The 22,245-nt window shown below is 45.4% G+C and overlaps 1 protein-coding gene across 1 annotated transcript; it reads left to right on the top strand.

Moving 5' to 3' along the window:
* Nucleotides 1–899: 899 nt before the first annotated feature.
* Nucleotides 900–22,002, top strand: LOC119171374 (anionic trypsin-2). The gene is made up of 6 exons (XM_037422220.2): nt 900–971; nt 9,312–9,498; nt 14,250–14,340; nt 16,848–17,034; nt 20,199–20,344; nt 21,810–22,002. The coding sequence occupies exons 1-6, from the start codon at nt 908–910 to the stop codon at nt 21,978–21,980; spliced, it is 846 nt and encodes a 281-aa protein (XP_037278117.2). The 5' UTR covers nt 900–907; the 3' UTR covers nt 21,981–22,002.
* Nucleotides 22,003–22,245: the final 243 nt, after the last annotated feature.

Raw genomic sequence — 22,245 nt, 5'->3', positions numbered from 1 at the left:
AATGAGCTGTAAATAAAATAATGAAAGAAATTCGCGTATAATTTTGGGGCTCTCTTGAAAACTGTTCACTTGCCAGTCCAGATCTGATTTGAAAACGTCCGCCTAACTATTCGTAAATCATACAAACACTATTCGATTTGCATTCGCAGTTTATTCAGCCGTAAAGTTCACAATTCGTACCCCCCCCCCCCCTACTCAAAACAGAAAGCCGCATTCACTGAGGCGCCACGGTAGCCTGTTTGTTTTAGCAATGGTCTTTTTTGATTAGCCTTTACTGCTGGCGCTGTCAATCAGTACAAAAAGAAAAGAAAAGCGGGAAGCGCTTTTTGTCTAAAGTCGAACAAAGCCAAGCTCGTTCCCTCGTTAGCGGGCGTTGTGCTATGACAGGTTCATAGCACTCTGTTCAATTAATAACTGCTAAGCTTTTCAACGGCGCAAAGGCAGAAAGCAGGGGACATTTGTTTCGGTGCACACGTATGAGGAACATGGGGCTTATGGAGCCACGCAGGTGCGATCGACGACGCTGTCTTGATCGCGGGGATTTGATTTATCCTGGACGCCGACTGCATACGCGCCGCGACTGATGTAAGCCCCGAAGGAACAGCTGCGAAAGTTCTTAATCAGGTAAAGAACAAAACAAAACCTTCCTCAATGTTACACAATCTGCGGTTTTCGCAATGACAAAGCGCCACCTATTGTGCGCAGAACACACTGTAAACTTGCTAAACATTTTAGCCAAACGTGGTAATAACTTGAGCGCACAGCATTGGGTGTCGCTGCTAGCGCCATACTCCACAGAGCCGAGTTTACTCTGTTAGCATGTTTTTACGATTCCCCCAGGAAGAGATTATTCGCTGCCTGCAGGGGCCGCGACGGGCACGCTCGGGTTGCGCTAACAAGCGCGGTCATGCTTTCGTTGCGTGTGAAGCTGCTGCTGCTGCTTCCGTTGTGCGGCATCTGTTCCCAAAGAGGTGCGTGCTTTGCATAATTTCGGCTGAAGAAGCCGGCCTTCTCGTTCGCCTTTTTTCGTACGATCGATTCAATGCCACGCAAAAGCGATCAAATGGGCAAAAAGTTTTCACAAAGTGCGGACTACCGAAACATAATTCCGTGACAGGACCAGCTTCACACCCCCATATTGCTCTCCTGCGACTTCATGTAGCAGTGCACAATTTTGGGCTTTACACGTGCTTCTGGTAGCCATGTAAACATCACCTTCCCGCCCTTGTCTCATTAAATGGGAGAGAAAAGACTTTTTTTTTTCTTGTCCATTAGTAAGCTGCTGTTTCACAATTCGAAAATCGTTATGCTCGCCGCGAGAGTGAGAGAAACGAAGGAGAAAGGCACGGAAGTTAACCGAGTTAAGCTTGGTTGGCTACCCTGCCCGCGGGGTGGGGGAAAGGGAGAAAACGTACAGAATGAAAGTATACGGCTGGCGACACTACTTTGTGATTTTCACACTAAACACCGGGCCGCATTGTGACGGGATCTATATATAGCCCCTCCAAGCCGGCGAAATTGAAGTACTGAGGTGAAAGCTGTGCTTGCATAGCACGCAACACTTCGAAATGCCTGAGCTAGGCTTCCCCAATTTCCCTTTCCAAATATCTTCCGTCGTACCGCAGAAGCAACAAAAAGAAAAAAAAAACAGTGAGGAAAGTGAAGGAAGTGGACATGCGTCAAGACTCAACGCCGCTTTTGTTGCTGAGGCTCCGGACAGGTTGCAGGCGTGTTTCGGCAATTTATGGTTGCCTAATTTATTAATGCATTGTAAGCTTTACACGTTGGACGTAGTAACAATGAACATCGAAATTTGTAGCTTTTATGAGCAGACCTCTAAATCTTCGAGATGTCGGATCTACAAAAAAAAAAAAAAAACCACCGCTATGCATCAGGGTTATATGCAGAAGCTTTTTTGGAAGGAGTGAGGGGAGACCGGCCTCCTTGATCTGAAGTGGGGGCAGGGTAGGCAAGAGGTCAAACCACGCTATATATGCAAGGCGAAAATAACTTTTGGGTGAGGAGGACACGGGCCCGGAGTGGCACCTCCTTTTTCTTCATATGCCCCTGCTCTGCACCGTTGTTTACCATATGTTGCTCAACTCTCCGCCCCAATGCTCCGCCACGCCCACTGACGGTATAGCCGCGCGAGCCAGTATAGAATAGTGCCTATAATATTCTAGGCACTATGGTATCATCGACGAAAGCGCCACGCTTGTATACCGGGGCTGCCACAGCCATCTTTGCAGGTTCATTCTGGCACTGGGCTACGGACATTCTTGCATGGTCTGCGACAGACTGTGGTTCGACTCTACTTTATCTAAGCGAAGAAAAGACCTGGCATCGGCTTAAGAAGGCTACGTTAAGCCTCGAATTAATCAGATTCGCTGTTTCTTAAAGTTTGCACAGTTTTTTTTTTTGTTGTTGTTTTGAAAGAAGGCAACACGGTTTTTTTTTTAATATTAGTGCGCACACAAGTTTTGCTGCAATGCAACACGCGTTAAAATTTTGGTATACCTGGCATAAAACATTCGACGCTAACACTGAAATTCGTCCCCCCTTTTCTGTTGTTGTTGTTGTTGCTGTTGTCTTCCTGAATGAATACTTAGTTTAAGTTTTGGAGAACGCCGATCCATCGTATTTGTGATCTTTTGGATGCAGTCGAGAGTACAGTAAACGTAGAAAATGATATTGGTATTGCCATTGTGTCACGAAAACATAAGTGAAATTCAGACGATGCAAAATGAGACAATGACAACTGAGGCAATAACAATATTTGTTGGCATTTTACGTTCCGAAACCAAAGCTATGGTTACGAGGAGGACTAAGAAAATTTTTACAGGCTGGGGTTCTTTAACAAGCCTCTAAATATAAGTACACGGATCTTGTGACATTCAGGTCCACCATAACCTGTCAACTCTTTGACTGTGAACGACGTGCGGGCTAGGTTAGCTAATCAATGCCTGCAATGAAATGGCGGCATAATTATGACATTACTTCAATGACAAGATCAGGGCACTCTAAGGTCTCTTGAGAGTTTTTTTTTTCTTTGAGTGCAACTATTCTTCGGTTGTACAGCTCATAAACATTTGTACGCAATCAATTAGTAAAATGGTCTGTCACAGTACAATAGCGATATAGTTTAGTTATGAAAATTAGCCTGGTTTTCACCCATATGTATGTCTCAAGAAAGGGAGGTTGCTATAACCTCTCTGTATTTCTAAAAGAGGGCTATTTCTCGCTAAAACGAAACGAACTGTAACATGAACAAAAAAAAAAAACCATATACTAACGAGACAAATCGATACGTCCTTACAATGACCTATATCAGAGAATTTCAGCAGTTGCCGCGCTAATTCCTTCGTGAGTTGTGCCAACGTAATGCAATAACAAAAAAAAATTACTTGCCTTCAGCGCTTCTAGAAGATGTGGACGTTAATTGTTCCAATGGGCACGAAAAAATATTAATGTGCACGCTGGTATGCCAAGAGTAATGCTGTGTGCCGCGGTCCTCATTGCCGCCGGATACCTCGGTAAACAAGCCCTCTCGTGGTGGCTGGGCGCACGAGGCGCATTGCATTTCTTCGCTGGGGAGTGCAGTGATTGGGACGCGTTCGGAGAGAAACCTGCCGCCGCGTGCTCTCGGAGGCCATGCTCCACGTGCCACAGTTTTCAAAAATAAAAAAAAATGTTTCAGAACATTGGGTTGTGCACAGTCGACACTGGCCGATTCCCTAGCGTGGATGTGTGCCACAAATAATGATGATAATGATGATGATATGTGGGGTTTAACGTCCCAAAACCACCGTATGATTATGAGAGACGCCGTAGTGGAGGGCTCCGGAAATTTTGACCACCTTGGGTTCCTTAACGTGCGCCCAAATTTGAGCAGACGGGCCTACACCATTTCCGCCTCCATCGGAAATGCAGCCGCCGCAGCCGGGATTCGAACCCGCGACCAGCGGGTCAGCAGCCGAGTATATTAGCCACTAGACCACCACGGCGGGGCGAGTGCCACTAATAGCCTGCTCTATTCTACTCTATATACTTGAAGCGCGCTGCTTAAACACAAAGAAGCAGCAACTCTGACAATTGTTACTTCAGATTGTCTTCAGTGTGATCAGAAAATGACAAAAAAAAAACAAGGCCAACCAATACGAAAAACAATAAAAGACTAAAAAACATGTTGCGGCTTACATAAGAAAACTTTGTTGACATAAAAGAGGCCCAGTGAAGCGGGCTTATGTCCGTTTCAGTATGCGGCCGATACACTCAGCGTGCTCTTCATGGAGAATGCCATCATTCCCTTTCAGTGTATATATATTTTTTTCGAAGTCTAATTAAGAAGGAATTCCCGATGTTGATGCGAATACCAGCTTCTTTCTTTTGTGATTATGGTTACCTCGACCCAGTCAATGTTACGATTGGAAGTAGCTATGTGTTCTGCAATCGCCTTAGATACGAAGTTCCCTTTCCTGCATGACGTCTTTGATGTGATCTTTCAGTCGTCTTTTGAAATTTTTACCACTCTCTCCGATCCAAATAAGGTCACAGACTACACTGAAAATTCTATAGCCCCTTCAGACGCGAATTATGATCCACTGTCTGCAACTGTGTCAGATTTACATTTCGAAAAAGGAAATGAAGGACTGTTCTGTTTTGCAGAGTTTCAGTAAATTATTTAATTAAGTATTTATTTATTAACAACTAAGACAGCGTAAGTTTTTGCACAAATATAATGAAGTATTAGGCCTAAATGCAAGCACAGTTTGTTTTTTGGTTGCAATGATTTCAAGAAAAGGAAAAAAAAAACTCTTGACTTGGGTTCTGGAACAACTAGCCATCAAATATGGCAGTATTGCCAGCAAAGTGATTCTCTGCAGCATTACGCAGCACAAAGAAGCTAAATGAGCACCATTTGTCCACTCGGGAAGCCTGCACAAATGTGCACACCACGTTTCAAGCGATTTGAATAATTACGAGGCATGCCTCTAAATTCGATGCGTGCAATTGTACACGCTGCCGCTGAAGGGGATAAACAACGCTCAGGAACCTTTATTTCGTGAGCGGGTTCTTCACGTGCACCAGTTCACATTTCAGTTTGAGGGCAGGAATATATACGCGCGGTGGCGTGTAAGTGGAATTTTCGCAGAACCCCTGCCAATGCCACACTAACACCTGGCACACAGGGAACGCACAAGTGGGTAACCAGGGGTGGCGCCAGGATGTTTTTACTGAGGGGGGGCAACCACGAAAAGTGAGTTCCTCCGGGGGGGCAAGCTAGCTCTGCTCCTACTAGGTTTTCAATATATGCTTCCGGGCACTTGGGTGGGCATAGGGGGGGGGGGGCAGGCGAGAATTTTGGGGGGGGCTCCAGCCCCCCCTTGCCCCCCCCCCCCTGGCGCCGCCCCTGTGGGTAACCCGGCTTTGTCTTCGACTCATAGATCTCATGTGAAGTGATCAGGCTTCAAATCAAGCGGCCAATACAGGACTGGCACAAGGCTAGCAATGTTTTAAACCGGGTTGAAATAAACGAACTATGTCTAAAGCAATGTATTTGACAGGTATCACCTAGAATTAATCGCGATAGTCAACTCAAGATCGCTGAAAACGCTTTGAAAACATGCGCCTGACTCCCATGCCACGCAAAAGGCGGCGCCACCATCTCGCCAAAAGCACGATTGCTCTTCCCACACGCGTACTACTTATAATGGTCGTTATCGATTTTCCTCTTGTTACGGCAGTTAAGATACGTGTAGTCTCAGCGAGTTTTGTCAGATGGGTTTCCTCCTAAATGTAGCGACCAGCCCCGGCGAAGTGCACGTGGGAAGAAGGAGCTACCATGCTTTTGACTATAGAGTTAATACAGTAACTCTAGTTCCTCTAGTTAATGTATATGCTATATATATATACCCAAAGGTAGCATATACAGTAACTCTACTTTTTACGAGGTGGTGGCGCCTTCTGTGATGAGGCACAAAAGTCAGGCGCATGTTTTCATACCGTTTTTTGCGATCCTAAGTCAGTTATTGCACGTGTTTCTAATTTTTTTCCCGTTAATTCCATTATTTTACGCATTGTTCGTTCATTTTAGCCCACATTTGGGCAATCGGAGAATGCACGTCACGGCGAATGCATGCGTCAGTGTTTCCGCTCGGCAAACAGCGGCGCCGCTGAATACAGTGTAATTAAAGGCGCGACAGTCACGAGACAAGAGTGGGCATGTCGCGGAGCGCCTCCGGTGGCTCGCTGCCGGCACGCGGCTTCTGTCTGACAGACGGGCAGATGTGGTGGTGGCTGAGGGGGACAGGGTCCGTAAGTACGACGACGCACGTGTGTGGAGGAAAAGCGGGCGCTCTTTGGTGGTTAGCTTTAACGGCAGCGGCGATAAAAAGATCAGAGAGTTATTCGGTCAGCGGAAGAAAAAAAATTCGGGGACCCTTAAGCTTCGCCTTTAAAAGTTGAACGCGATAGCGAAATCCGGCTCTTAGAGCACTCTTCAACCGCTAAGGGCATACTTATTTATATGTTTTGTGACATACACACGCGCGCACACAAACACGCACACAGTAGATTGGACCAGCGCGCGCTACTATCGCCGAATGGGCTCGTTTTCGCCACGACGCCTGTCGAACAAAATGCGTTAAAGGGGCCCCGAAACACTTTTTCAAGTAACCACGGTATGAATTCACTAGAGGAGCTTATTGTCTCACGAATTCAACGCCGCAAAAATTTTAAGAATCCGTCCAGTGCGAGTGAAGTTACAAATGTTTGTCGCATGCTGCAATTGCATTATCTCTTCTCTCATCCCGACGAAAGCGCTGGAAGCTAAGCAGGTAGGGGTGGCAGGGCACAGAAACTACCGAGCCTCGTGAGCACCTTTTTTTTTTTATTCGAATGCGTGGCTTCTTTAGGGGCGAAGCTTTTTATATAGAGGCACCCGTTCTTCCCCTGTAGTACGTGAGAAGTATAACATTTTGACCACCAAGGTGGTGCCGGTGAGAGACTTCTTCTGTGCGTTGTTGAACAAAAAATTGCCCGCAGCTTCCCTCGGGGGAACACTGAGGAGGATGCGGACCATATAATTGGTTAACGGGGTGTTAAAGTGCGACTTACTTGGGTCGATGGCTAAATTGGTTAACGTGGTTGTAGGAGGGGGTGTTAAATGAGTGAACACGTACACACGTATGCGAAAGGGCGGCGCTGGTCGAAGGGACGTCGATCATTGTGTTTGTGGATTCGTTGGAATTCATTTCACCGCGACCTTGGACGTCGACGAACCGTACAAACCAACCGACGAGCGGCAACTGAGCGAGCGAGCGCCGACCTTGAGTATATATACAGCACGACGGCGCATGCACTGTCAGCTGTTGAATGTTCTCGAAGCGCGACGCCACATGCGCGTCCACTGGAGAATCAGGAGAATTGTAGATGTCGAACGCGGTGTGTAGAGGAGGAAGGGTGCACAGATGGTGGAGGAGTGAAGCGAGCGCGGTGTGTAGAGGAGGAAGGGATGCACAGATGGTGGAAGAGTGGGCGACGGCGCGACGGCGCATGCGCGCGCGTCAGCTGTCGAATGTTCGAGAAGCGGTGCGGACGGCGCGGACGGCGCACTACAAGGCGCGATTATAAGATGCTCCGCATCTAATAAAAAATAGTGCTCAATGTACATGTCAATGGCTGCTAATGGGGAATGAGAGACAGGAGCATTCGGCTTTTAGTTAACGCGCAGGCTGCGGTCACCAATAGCGGCCATTGGCATGTACATTGAGCACTATCTGACGAGAAAGGGTTGCTACGTTATACTCGCTGGGTGTAACCTCCTTAGCTTTAGAAAGGTTTAGAGAGCGTTGAGCCGCAGTGCCATGAATACAATGAATTTGTATATACCATGAATGAACTCGAGGTGGTTAAAAATGGGAAGTAGATACGAAGCGCAAGCCGTAAGAAAGTAAAAGCCGAATTCTCCGCCTCTCATTTCCCATTAACAGCCATTGGCATGTACATTGAGCACTATCTGACTGAAAAAGTTTGCTACATCATACTCGCTGGGCGTAACCTCCTTGGTTTTCGAAAGGTTTAGCGAGCGTTCGGCCGCAGTGCCATGAATACAGTGAACTAGTATATACCATGAACTCGAGGTGGTTAAAGGTGGAAAGTGGACCCGAAGCGCAAGCCGTAAGAAAGTGTGCGTGTGCCACCTCTCGTTTAGTCCTTGGAATGTCCGCTGGATGGCGGTGCTTCTATATGGGGAGTATATGATGAAAAGATGCGAGATGGTGGTACTTGGAGTGTTGAATAGATGGACGAACGGACACATAGACAGATGCATGGATGGACGCATGAACGGACGCAGGGGCGGCTGCATGGACGAACGCAGGGATGGACGCACGAACAGACGCACGCACGGACGGGCTGATGGACGCATGGACGGTCACACTGACGGACGCATGGACGGACGGAAGCAAGAACGAATGGACGGACGAATTCTTCGCCCCACTCTTCATCATTCACTCCGTGGATATGCTGCCATTTCTTTAGTGTGATCGCGCGCGCTAGCGTGGACAAGTAGCGGCCTCCGGCGGCTATCTCGGTAACTTAATTTTTCGGTCACAGACGCACAGACGATTTTTCGCTCACAACCAACGGGGCCGACGCTGGCGGCGGGTTTTCTGCGACACGAGCTCTTTAAAACGTGGACTATCCATAGGAGAATAGGTTTACCGAACATTCCGGATCTAGCTTGCGGGACTGTCCCGACTATTGTCTCGAGTCTCTCACCGTCACTGTCGGTACAGCTAAATTTTCAGGATATGTTTTATGTCATTAAGTTAGAAATTTTTATGTAATCCAAGGCCCTCCCCAAAACGTGCGCACGCTCCGGAAACTTTCGCTAGGACGCAGAAAGGTTGCAGTGGCCATGACGGTGAGAGGCTTTAGCTACTTCAGCTGAACTTACGCGTGAAGGGCGACAGCCTTTACGAGTACATCCTTCAGTAAGAGGAAACGCCAGTTGAAGTATCACTTCAAGAAGCCCCAACGATGAAAGAAAAACAATTGATCGACGTCTCGCGAGCTTCGTACCTCTTTACTGTAAGCGTAGCGTGACCCCCCCCCCCCCCCCCCCACCCTTGAGCATTATGAACGGGTGACAAGCCGGGCCCTAAAGGTTCTGCGCACTTAAAAGCTTCGTACTCATCACTGATTCTTGAATGCTGGACGTGTGTTTCTTTTTTGCTTTTTGTGTGACGGGACGAAACTGCCTCCGCATTGTCAAATGATTGCTGTTAAAGGTACACGTCATTATGCAGCACCGGAGTGCGGCGTGCGCCCGATGCGACCTCTGGGCCGCATCGTGGGAGGCCGCGCCTCCAAACCGGGTGACTATCCCTGGCAGGTGGGCATCAAGTACCGCAGTGGCTTCCGCACCATTCACCTCTGCGGTGGAGCACTTATCGCCGACAGATGGGTGCTCACAGCGGCACACTGCTTCCAACAGTAAGGCGCAGGATTAACGTTTTGTCATTCAGACACCGTCGTGAATGAGGCGTCGGGTATGAAAGTGCACCTTTACGTATTAGTACATTCGTAATAATTCAACAATTCTGCACGTTTTAATGAAGATTGCTCGGGTTTATTACGTTAATTACTCTCGTTCTAAATAAAAGTATATTGATCAAAGCATGGTGAGTGAAACTCTCGGACAGCATTGGTCAGCATATCTCTTTTTATCCATACTATAAAAAACGGCGTAAGGAATTGAAACTGTAGAAAAGCCAGCGTAATATTTCATTTTTGCTTGCCATGGTATTGCAGTAAACGCTAAAACCTTGCATAGAGAGGTACGGCAACAGAGCAAGTAGCTGTAGGAAAGGAGCGTGGAACGACAGACCACATTAAAAACGTGAGGTCATTAAGTGAAAACTTTAAATGACACCTAAGTACCCATGCTGATTACAGCAACAATATTTGTACGCCACGGTGGTGTGGCTGTTACGGTGCTCTGCTGTTAACGCGAAGGACACGGCTCCGATATCGGTTGCGGTGGTTGTATTTTGATGACAGCGAAAGGCTAGACGCGTTTGTGTGATGTAAATACACATTAAAAAATGCCTCATATTCAAATTGCCCGGAGCCCGCCGCAAAGGTGTGCCTCATAATCATATCGAAAGTTTGATTAGTAATACCTCAGCATTATCTTATTATTATTATTATTATTATTATTATTATTATTATTATTATTATTATTATTATTATTATTGCTATTATTATTATTATTATTATTAGTTGTTGTTGTTGTTGTTGTAGTAGTAGTATCTGCTACAATTTCGACACGGCGAAGCCTACAAGCTCTGTAGATTCCTCCCAAATATTTTACAATTCTACACAGGAACCAGTATGTACAACAAAAGGCGCCAGTCAAAGCGAATGCCGTCAAGACAGAGTACATTCAGTTTTAAAAATTCTACTGACTTCTACATATATATAATATATCCAACCAGCATACCGGCGTTGGACCCAAAGTCGGCAAACATCGGCTAAATATTGGTTTCACATATACCAGTTGTTAGTTTACCGAAAATTCAAAAGAAACATTGGGGTGAAACAGTGCGGTTGATGGGACGAAGCATGTACAGAACACAACCCTTAATAAACGGTTTAATGAACGGTACGTGAGCACAAATATCAGGCGAAATGTCTAATGGTTGTCAGAACACATCGGTACTCGTATGCGGGTGGATCGTTAAGTGTCAAAACAATCACGTCAGAACGATAAAAGGGCCGCTGTTTTCTCACTATGGCATGGCGGTAAAATCGCATCCTTCCACAGTATCCGAGTCCGTTTTCCCCCGATGACTCTCGACTGACTGCTCAAGGGCGTGTACTCGCCAAGGCCGGGATTCCGAACGAAGGAAAGAAACCACTGGCCGACTAACAAAGGAAAGCTGCCGGCCAGAAGAAGACGCCTACGCATCTTCCGAGGTCGCGTCATGTACCACCCCCCTGCACCCCTCAGTTTCAAAGGCACTGAAAGCGCCGGAACTACTGTTGCACCTTCGTGGGCGGAGCAGCCGTCGAGTGACAAGTGTTTGATGACCAGTCACCGCCGCCGATTCCGTGAGCAGTGAAACGCTATATTCGTGGGCAAAACATGGCGTCGCACTGTTTCTCCAGACACCGAAACGCCGAGGAAACTTATTTGAAGTGAGCACGTATGGTAGGCTGAGGCGTAGCGATTGCAAACTCAAGAGACAGCTCATTTGGGGAACAATGGGCGATACCACAGTCTCAGACGGCACGTCGCTGTAGCAAACACACACACACGTATATATATATATATATATATATATATATATATATATATATATATATATATATATATATATATATATATATATATATATATATATATATATATATATATATATATATATATATATATATATTGTACGTGGACGTGAGGCAGGGTTGGGGGGAGACGAGGAGGAAGAAGAGGTTAAAAATGAAGAAGATGGCTGACACCCCAGCCTAGTACTGTGTACTATTACAAATTGGCGCAGCCGCGTATACTTTCTGTGCGGACATTCAAGATGTGGGTGTACTTCACCATTGGAGCAAATCAACGCGGTGGCATCCGGATCTTGACCGCAACGCCTCAAGATGAAGAGGAACTAGCTCTTCCGGAAGCAGTGAGCACTGACGCATTTGTTTCCTATATAAGCACTAAAATGAAGATAGCTCCAGACCATTTACTTGCTAAAAGAACGGTGAGGATCAACATGAAACTTCAGGATTATGAGAATTACGTGCTGACTCCAGTAAAAAACGACGCGAAGCCTGCTACCGCTGCTTCGCCTGACAGTTCCATTGAGCTAATCAACAAGTTTCTTGAACTGCACCAAGAACAGAATAGGCAGCAAAATGATTTATTGCGCTTGCTTGTAAACGCGACGGAAAGATTAAGCAGACCGAGTCGCGAACAAGTGAAGCCAGACATGTTTGACGGAGAGTCTAGTAGTCCCGAGTCCTGGCTCACGTTTTACGAATATGCATGCAATGAAAACTACTGGCACAGCGACGAAGATAAAGTGAAAAACATGCGACTATTCCTATCGGGCATAGCAAAGAGTTGGTACGAAATGCGTCTCAACGCTCACAGCAACAAACCATGGACAGAGTGGAAAGCAAGCTTTCTGAGCTCCTTCAGCGAGAACAAGGTGTTGCTATGGGACAAAGCAATCACGTTCAAATACAGGTCTGGATCTGCACTCAGCTATTTCTATGAGAAAAGGCGCTTGCTACAGCTGGCGGACTCATCTTTGCCTGAGACGTCTGTGGTTCCGCTTATCATTCATGGTTTAAGTCCGGACCTCCAGAAGCAAATACAAATACGAGGACCCAAGACGGTCGAAGAACTTCTGCAGGGAATGCGAAACCTCTACCTCCAGGACCTAGGAACCCAACGTCCACCCATGACACCTGCTGCAAGGAATACCGGGGCCACACGAGCTGGGGAACGACGCCCGCTTGCAAGCTGGAGACCTACTGCAACACCCGTATCCTTTGTCAACGCAACATTGTTGTGGGAGGGAACTGAAGAACTTAAGTTCCATAACGGGAAGTTCACTGTCCCAGAAACAATGGTGCCTCAAATTTTAGAGCTCTATCACGACTCCCCGCACTCAGGTGGACATGACGGCTTTTGGAGGACATATCAGAAGATTCGTCAGCGTTTCCAGTGGAAACACATGAAACAGGACGTTCAAAGGTACGCTCAGTCTTGTCATCAATGTCAAGTTTACAAAGCCAAGTACCTTCAGAGAACAGACGAGATGGTTTTGTCTCAACATTCCGACGTACCATTTGAAGTCATTCATCTGGATTTCGCAGAGCTCAGGAAGAAGGCTGCAGGAGTAAGAAGAACGCAGTCTTTCCTAGTGGCAATAGACCAATGCACAGGAATAGTGGCTGCACGGCCGGGAAGGGAAGACGCAAATAGTGTGATCGCTCTTTTGAGTCGGGAGATGTTCAAGAATACGAAAATAGTAATATCAGACAATGGGCCAGCGTTTCTCAGTCAGCGTTTGCAAGATTGGGCGAAGAAACGAGGAGTTGTATTGCGACGCTGCGCTCCGTACCATCCTGCAGCAAATGGCATGGCTGAAAGAATCATTCGGGATTTGAAGCAGTTCATTTCAATGTATCCAGGTTTTCAGGGTGGATGGAAGTGCTGCTTGGAGGCAGCTGTCGCTCATCACAATCGGTCGCACACTGCGAGCATCGGCTGTAGTCCATACTTTGCAGCTTTCGGAAAGGTACCAGTGCTTCCTGCTGATCAAGAACTTTGCATTGCAGACCGCCTGCAATTGTGCGAAAAACGAAAACCTTCGGAAGCCTACCAGCGATACAGGGAAAGTATGAAGAGGAACTTTGACCGTCGCCACAACACGCGGATACCTCAGATACAACTGAACGATCTGGTGCTTGTCAGAAAAGGCCTTCCCGGCACAAAGCAGGTGTACATGGGACCTTATCGCGTGGTGCAGATCGCAGTGCAACATGGCGTTCTCAAAAGGGTCGGTTACACCAACAATGATGGTGTGCTGGAGTTTGCGACCATTGAAAACGTTTTCAAGTATCACCCCAGGAGGGATGAGTCTTCAAAGAGGGGGAGTGTACGTGGACGTGAGGCAGGGTTGGGGGGAGACGAGGAGAAAGAAGAGGTTAAAAATAAAGAAGATGGCTGACACCCCAGCCTAGTACTGTGTACTATTATATATATATATATATATATATATATATATATATATATATATATATATATATATATATATATATATATATATATATATATATATATATATATATATATATATATATATATATATATATATATATATATATATATATATATATATATATATATATATATATTGCAGCTTAGCATAAACCACTCTGTACTATAGTTGCTTAAATGAAGCGAGAACCTACTTGGGTCTGCCGGGATACCGATGAGATGAAGAAATTTCAAATAACCACTAAAGCTTAACTGCCTTAGCATGTTTGGGATTGATTGCACATGTTTCACAAATGCGCGAAGTACCAAAAATGTGCCGTGCAGTGTTATAATAGTCAATTCCGGTCGTAATCACCTGTATCGCATGAAGTGCATTTCAGGCCTAAGTTTATATTTTGTTGTTCGCAATTCGCACCTTAAGGCTGGTAAATCGCTTTTCTGGTTCATATAGCCGAAGGAACATATCGAGGTACATCTTCCGCCTCGGAGACTTCAACAAAAGTGTCATGGAGCCAGGGGAGGTCCACGCCAAAGGGGACATGGTGAGTCATTTATTCTCTCCAACAGGATTAACTAAAGAGCTAATTTGTGTTAAAGCAAATCACAGCAGCGTATGACGATGTAATAATAGTTAGTGACAAAATTGCATCATACTTCTCAAGGCGCAAGTATTCGAACGCCACCAGTGACAAAGACAGAAAATTGAAGGGGCGTATTACAGACCAAAGATTACCCCGATCGACACTAGGCGAATAACTTTGCTCTTCTCTGGTTGGAGCTAGGCTTTCCGATATGTGTAGGTCGGTAACGGTGCATATTTCTACACACAGGTACCGTTACAAAAACGACTTGGGCTTCGCACCAGGCCTGAGCCAGGTCTAATAAAAAACAAAGCCCACGCCGGGCTCAGGCTGTCACACTACCCGAAGCCCGTGCCCACCTTAAGTGAACGCATCACGTTTCACTTCGGCCACGGATTCGAGAATTGACGAAACGACCATACTGTGTATTCGCATTGCTACACGTTCGCCTGGCCGTATTGCGTTCAGTCGTGAATTAATGGTGCACTGTCTACTTGTGCGTCAAATTCACATACCACAATTTTAAGGCACTCAATATTACTCTTCAAGAAAGTAAACGAAGTAATGGGCTGTTTTGTGTGAATTTCTGTAACTAACTGTAATTTGCATGAAGTGAAATAGTCAAATACCTGCACTTCATTATACTGCTGTCAATCATGTTCTCTTTTGACTTGGAAAGTACAAAATCATAAGCTTCAAATGCGTGCGACAACTTGTTTGGTCTCATTCACGTCGATAAAAAGAAAGTACTATACTTTTCGTTTAGGTTATGCAACGCGGCACGCATACACGAGCCGTCTATCACCGTAGTGACTTTATCAAAGTGATCGGCTACAGCCGTATTCAGCACACTTGGGTGAAGACATAATAACTACGCAGAGTGTTTAGTGCGTCTAAAGGGTAGTGTGTAATGGGTAATGCGCCGGGGCTAATACATGCATGCAAACTTGCCTTGTCCGGTCTTTTCTTTTTTCACTTTTATGTAATCGGCAAATTACACGTGTGCTTTGTGTAAACACATGCCTTGTGCAAACAGACGGTATCACACAGTGCATTAATACACGTTGCAGTGCCGCGTGTTATGCTTTGTGCAAAGCACGCCGCAGTGAATAGGAACCTTCCGGATTATTTTAGAACCTTCCGATAATACTACGTGCAGAAAGAGAACATTAGAGTTTGTTGTAAAACTTCTACCGCCACCAGCAATAACGCTTAGATCTCCTATGACACATGTATAAATGCCGACTCGCTTTTCCGTTTGGCAGATTATTCGACACCAGGATGTTATGGGCGTTAGAGCGCTGTCGGCGACTGTGTTCATCCTAAACGTCGGCCTTCATATAATAGCGAAGCTTTTTAACCAATAGTTGCATACGCAACCCGTACCAAATACGATCATCGTCGTGACTATCTTAATCATCAGTGCTTCCACCGCACTCCACTGTAAAAGTAGTTTAGCTGAGGAGAGAAGCGTTAAGGTGAGCTCTCCTCTGTGGGGACCTACGCTGCGCCTATATGCATATATACAGCCCAACACTTCAGAAACTTGAGAGGCTGAGCTATAGCTTGAGCTTTGAACGCAGGAAGGCGTTCCACAACCCACCATCATGTCTCTCGCTGCTGAGAAAACCTCCGATTCACTGAAACGATTTTGAAAAGCTCTCTGCCGGGGCTCCATGGTTATCGTTGTGATGCCGTATTTCATTTCACCGATTTTACGCAGTGACATATCAACCGCCACCAAACATATCATCGCGACTGAGAGGAGGTGCGAGAAATATAAATCGCTTTCCGAAGAGGCATGAGTGTTGTTAGGGTATAGTGGGCGGAGCGCCCGATGCCTTTAGTAGCGAACCTAAATGCCATAGGTTCAACTGCCAGGTCATCCAAGTAAACAAAACTGACAGTTTCTTTCTTGCGTGTGTGTGTGTTATATGTGCGTGCGCATTTTAACGACGTCACTTCCTTGCCGAAAACGATGTCAGCGAAGTCTTGATGTACATCAACGTAAAACAGTCTCACGCTAGCATAAAAGAGAGAGAGAGAGAGAGAAAGATAAATAGAGAAGAAAGGCAGGGAGGTTAACCAAGCTTGGCTTGGTTGGTTACCATACACTTGAGGTGGGGGAAAGGGAGAATAACAGAAACGAAAAAGATAGAAAAGAAGAGGAGTAAGAAAAAGAAGGATGAATAGTCAGCTCGAGACTGCACAGCACGGTCTCACACTGTTCTTTCACAAGCGGTCGTGAAGTCTGGTGGTCCTTAAGAAGTATACAAGAGGGCTTTCGTGGCTCTGCGCATATGGGTATGCGGCTAATATGAAGGCTTATCTTGCGCTGATAGATAACTCCGCTAAATTTCTTATCTGGTGATGGTGAAGAATGTTTATGGGACATAAATACGCACACACACGCGTATTGTATCTTTCGTGCGAAGTAATGCGCTGTCCGTCAAAATGACCATGCGCAGATGATCACGCACGGCAAGTTTGACATTCAGACGTTCCGAAACGACATCGCATTGGTGCGGTTGGCGCAGCCAGTGGACCTGGAAGGAAAAAACGCTAATCTGCAGACTGTCTGCCTTCCCGATGGCAACAGTATGGACTTCTCAAAGGCTCGCTGCATGGCCACCGGCTGGGGAGAGACGCAGTTCAGTGAGTTCCAACGCGTGGCTAAATTTTTTAGGCAATGTCCGATAGAAATGCACAGCTTCGCGGTACTCATCATTGTGAAAACAGTACATTTTTTTCTCGTTCTTTTTTATGTGACCTCACCGCGTACCATTATACAATTAAAAATAAAGCGAACTGTTTTTATATTTAAGATAATGCGTACACGTTCTCTTTCCAGAATGTTGTTCATAGTTACTTTCTTTTACAAATCTCTATGTCAATTTTTTCACCTCCGGCTGCGGCGGCTGCATTTTCGATGAAGGAGGAAATGTTGTAGGCCCGTGTGCTCAGGTTTGGGTGCACGTTAAAGAAACCCACGTGGTCGAAATTTCGGGAGCCCTCCACTACGGCGTCTCTCATAATCATATGGTGGTTTTGGGACGTTCAATCCCACATATCAATCAAATCAGCTTTTTTTTCGCCAGCTTATTCAGTTCATTACCGTATTGTGGTTGTATTAACCTATAGACAATTCGTTGGTAGCTACCCCTTCAGTCTTCTTAAGGTGCCGGCAAGCAATCTGGTTTTTTACTGGCACTAACTAAAAAAATATTTCCAAATATTTTGTGAACGAATGAGGTGATTGGGTGAAGCGTAGAAGAATAAGCAGGTTTGCATTTCTGCAGAACCATTCCAAATGGCTCACCAAGCTCAGGAAGATGATCTTCTTTCACTGCAGAGCAGTACATGGCTATTCACACAGATTTTCTACTGAAGTCATTCTTTAGCCAGCCTCTGAACGCTATATTTCTACCTAATATTGAAAAAAAAGCAAATTATAACGTATTATATAATTTGACAAAGTCGTTAGTTTTCACGTGCCCGAACAGATGCAGCGGCGGGCTTGTTCGTGAAAGCGGCGCTTACACCAGCAAAACTGCTTGCTGCGCTGGGCTTTTACATATTCACTGCGGCTTACCTTGAAGATGGCGGTCAGAGTACTTACGCTCTTCGTGCATATGCAGCAAAGGCCGGGACACGGATAAAGAAGGATGACGAGATGACAGTCAGCAGTAGTCCTTTTCCTGTGCTTTTCTTCACTTGTTGTTTAGCGTTGCCGGGAGTCTTGCAGTTTTCAGTCCAGCGATGACGCAGTTCCGTGGGCAAGCCCCGAACATTACGCAAGCCCCGAACAAAGAGCCTTTGATTCCGGAGTCGCTGGCACCAGTTGGCTTGAAATGTGCTACCACCGTCGTAATGTGTAGGTCTTCCAAATTCCACGCTGGTTGTCGTATACTCCGGCAGTTTGGAACGAGACACCGTCAGCATTCTCGCATCGATTCGCTTGTATACGTGATTTAAAGGGACACTGAAGCCAAAGATTAAGCCGATGCGGATTTTCGAGACAGTATTTTGAAATCCACGTAGTACATATTTTGTGCCAAAAAATGTTCAGTTTTAAAGGAAGTCGACTTTTAGTGGTCCGCATATTTTTAGTGCAATTCGCGCTGCCACCTCCGAGATTGATATTGTGACGTAGCAGGGCCGACAACGGAGCAGTGGTGGCATAAGTGCTTTTGGCAGTAGTTTGACCGTGACATTCTAGTCTACAAGATCGTGGAGGCGTGGAGGGGTTCATTGGATAGAGGGAGGCGCCATGCATTCAATAAATAAATAAATAAATAAATAAATAAATAAATAAATAAATAAATAAATAAATAAATAAATAAATAAATAAATAAATAAATAAGTTCACTTGGTACACATACTGGCAAAGGCGAGAACATATACCGCGAACTATATACACAGCTTGATGGGTTTCAGTATCCTTCATGTCAGCAGCTAGTAGACACAAAACAGAAAACACCATCTAACCGAAAGTATGTACAAGTCCTGATGACCAAAAGCTTATGATTATGTGGCAAGTGCTATGCACTTACAAGATAAAATTGACAATAAAGGCATATATGTTGCAACTGGCTACAGTAGTGTGAGTGTGAAAGGATAGCACAGATTGACACAATATATGGAAGCATGGCAACACTTGATATTACGGCAGTAAAGATTGCAGAATGTGCCTTTGCAGATGAAACAAAAAACACCATTGAAATGGTCATGAGATGAGGTACTCAAGAAATTTGTCACAATATAACTAAACAAAGAAAACCTACAGTTAGTGTTACAGTAGGTTAATACGAAACTGCATCGTACCCTGGTGTCATATGATAGGTGGCAAAATAATCAACAGCAATTAAAAAAATAATTGCGAAAATTTTCTCGTTTTTATTTTATAAGAACCCGCATATCTGTAGTCAAATAAGGTGTTTACAGGAACACTGTTATACTGTAAGAAGACAGGCTTAGCGGGTAAATCATACTAAGAATTGCCCCGTGCGTTTACGTTGGCACAAACCAGAAAACAACCACATAACCAAAAGTATGCACAAGTCCTGATGACCAAGTGCTGATGATTATGTGGCAAGCGCTATGCACTTACAAGATAATGTTAACAAAAATAAGGCTTGCAGTTTTAGACTAGGAGATAACGTTGTATTGTCCCCGAATGGCAGACAATAGCTTGGATGAGAGGGAGAATTAAAAAAAAAAAACAGTGACCACGAATAAAAGTAACACAAAAACAAGGTTTGGCCCTTGCACCACAGCCTTCTTTACAATATTCTTGTTAACAAAATCAGGCTCCCGTGCGGGAATCAAAACGTCTTTCTTCTACACTAGTTTTTTCTGTAGCCAGTGTTTTTATTTCAATTACATTGATTGATTGATTTGTGGGGTTTAACGTCCCAAAACCACCATTTGATTATGAGAGACGCCGTAGTGGAGGGCTCCGGAAGTTTTGTATCTCAATTACCTTCATGTCTTTTCCAGACCAGACAGCTTCACATCCGACTTCAACTTATCTCTTCAACAGCTGAGGTGGGAATGGAAAATGCATAATAGCTAGTAATCCTTGCGAAACAATTGTAGACAGCGTTGACGAAAAAAAAAAATATTCTCGTGTGCATCTAGTGAAATGTCACTGCAGGAGAGCGCTATATATCTCTAATTATCAATGGCTACGCTAGTGTTGTGCATGGTTTTCCTCTCCTCAGTCAGGCAACTCACTAAGCTGGCGAATACATCTTACAATCGTATTTGCGGTACCTATAAACGTTGATCGCTGAGCACATTGTTTTGACGTTTCTCAGAGGGTCGCCACTCGGACGTGCTGATGGAAGTAATGCTGCCCGTGTGGCCGCACGACAAGTGCGCGAGATCCTACAGGAACTACAATAAAATAACTTCCTCCATGTTCTGTGCCGGCTACGTGGAGGGTAAAAAGTCATCCTGCAGCGTGAGTATACATCTTTAAAAAAAAATCCGTTGCAATTCAATTACCCGATCACTGCGCATGTATAGCATTAGTACAGGTTTCTTCAACTCTTCTCTCTGCAGGGACACTGAACGAAAATGAAAAAAAAAAACCGACGAAAATATCGAGGATTGTTACAGCGCGTTATCAGAACGACGACAGAGGGACAAAAAGAGGATGAACGCTGAAAGACGAGAGTTGAAAGTTAGCGCTCGTCTTTTTTTCTTGTCCCTTAGTCGTTGTCGTGATCTCGCGTTATAACAATCGTCATGTCATACCAACTAGCCCAAAGAGATACGCTTCTAAGAAAACATCGAAATTCTACACGGAAGAACGCAATTACTCCGATTAAATTCAGTATATCTTACGTATTTTTCAAACACTTGGTTGTATTTGTGCAGGACGAGCACAGCCTGCACTGCGGGTGTTCGCTGCCGGTGCCGTTCGGTGTTCCATATCCCTTTACGTGCCATCTTTAAGCGGATATTGCTAGTATGCCTCCTTTTAAAGGGACACTGAACAAAATGTATGCCACCAAGATATTCAGTCAAATTGAAATATTGGTTGCGACTCACTCGCTGGATTTCGTGCCAACCGGTTGTGTCCCCGCGATCTCCGACGCCAGCGCAGCTCTGGCTGACTAGCTCGCCCTATACGCCATCTCCTGCCGCCGACAAGAGCTCTCGCTGAGTGGTGCCCCGTACTCGAACTGTTGCGACCGTGTCCATCTTTCCTATCTTCTCCTTGCTTCTGGGTGTTACTGTCCCTGTGCCACGCTCTCTCCTTCCCCTCTCTCTATCTCTATACCTTTAATCCTATCCTTTTAATCCATCCTTACCTCCATCCCTCGTGAGCTACTGATGAGGTGTCGCACCGTGATACAGACAGTTACGGGGCTTACTTTTACCTTCTTTTCTCTTTTAAAAATCACATAAGAAGATTGGGTGCTGTCCTCTTTGAAGAACGTTCTCTTCACGCGCGTTTGCCTTTTTTTTTAATGCAGTCACTTACTTCTAATGACCAGCAGTTACTACAAGTTAAACGCGAAAGCTGAGACATTGTAAGAAGGAAATAATTCGATTTATTTGAGCATGATACAGCGTGCCGTCCTCACCCGAGGCGGGAGTAAGAGAAGAGCGTCAGTATCTTCACTTGGGCCTGGAGTTGAGCGGCCATAAGGGCGCCGCAGGTGGCGTTACTGATTAGTTATAGGTCACTGTGCTACCGCGTGTCCGTGCCCTCGCACAGCACCTTTCTGTACTTTCCATGATAATTATGAAAGTTATTACTGTTGTCTTCCATCCAAATTTTGTGCCATCTTATGTCGCGCGCTATGCCTATGTCGCTGGTCATTCACAATCAACGAGGAAATGACTCGTGATTTTTTTTTAATTGCATTGTGGTGAGATCAGACTGACGCAGATTTTTACCTGCTTCTCTGCCGCAGGGTGACTCTGGAGGACCTCTGCAATGTACTTTCGACGAGCGCACTTGGTTCTTAGCCGGAGTGGTGTCCCATTCGGTATACTGCGCGCTGCCCAACATGCCTACAGTGTTTACAAAAGTGGCGCCTTTCTTGGACTTCATTCGCGACCAGATGGCGCAGCACTCAAGCTGATTAAAGAAACTTATAGGAGTGACGATTGATCACTGTTTCATCATTCATACCACGACAATGAAAGTAGCTGTAGCTCTTCCCGACGAACCCAAGGCACCGAAGCTAAACAAAGTAGAGTTGTTTGTGCATTTGGATTGTTCGGCGTAAGTTTGCACTACTGGCCGATCGTCAGAGGTGAACGTTGCCCTAATTAGGCGTCAAAGAAAGTGGGGCCCTCATCTGAGCTGAAAGCACCTCGCGACATTTCCGCTGGTATGACGTAGGT

Source organism: Rhipicephalus microplus, chromosome 4 (assembly GCF_043290135.1).
Source record: "Rhipicephalus microplus isolate Deutch F79 chromosome 4, USDA_Rmic, whole genome shotgun sequence".
NCBI classification, from domain to species: Eukaryota; Metazoa; Arthropoda; class Arachnida; order Ixodida; family Ixodidae; genus Rhipicephalus; species Rhipicephalus microplus.
Note: the sequence above shows the minus strand (reverse complement) of the source record. Positions and strands in the feature narration are given on the sequence as shown.

Bases quoted from the DNA above. Each gene is read 5' to 3' on its own strand.
- LOC119171374 (XM_037422220.2), top strand. From the start codon at position 908: ATGCTTTCGTTGCGTGTGAAGCTGCTGCTGCTGCTTCCGTTGTGCGGC. The intron at 17,035-20,198 runs GTGAGTTCCAAC...GACGTTTCTCAG, and splicing joins CTGGGGAGAGACGCAGTTCA to AGGGTCGCCACTCGGACGTG. The intron at 20,345-21,809 runs GTGAGTATACAT...TCTCTGCCGCAG, and splicing joins GTAAAAAGTCATCCTGCAGC to GGTGACTCTGGAGGACCTCT.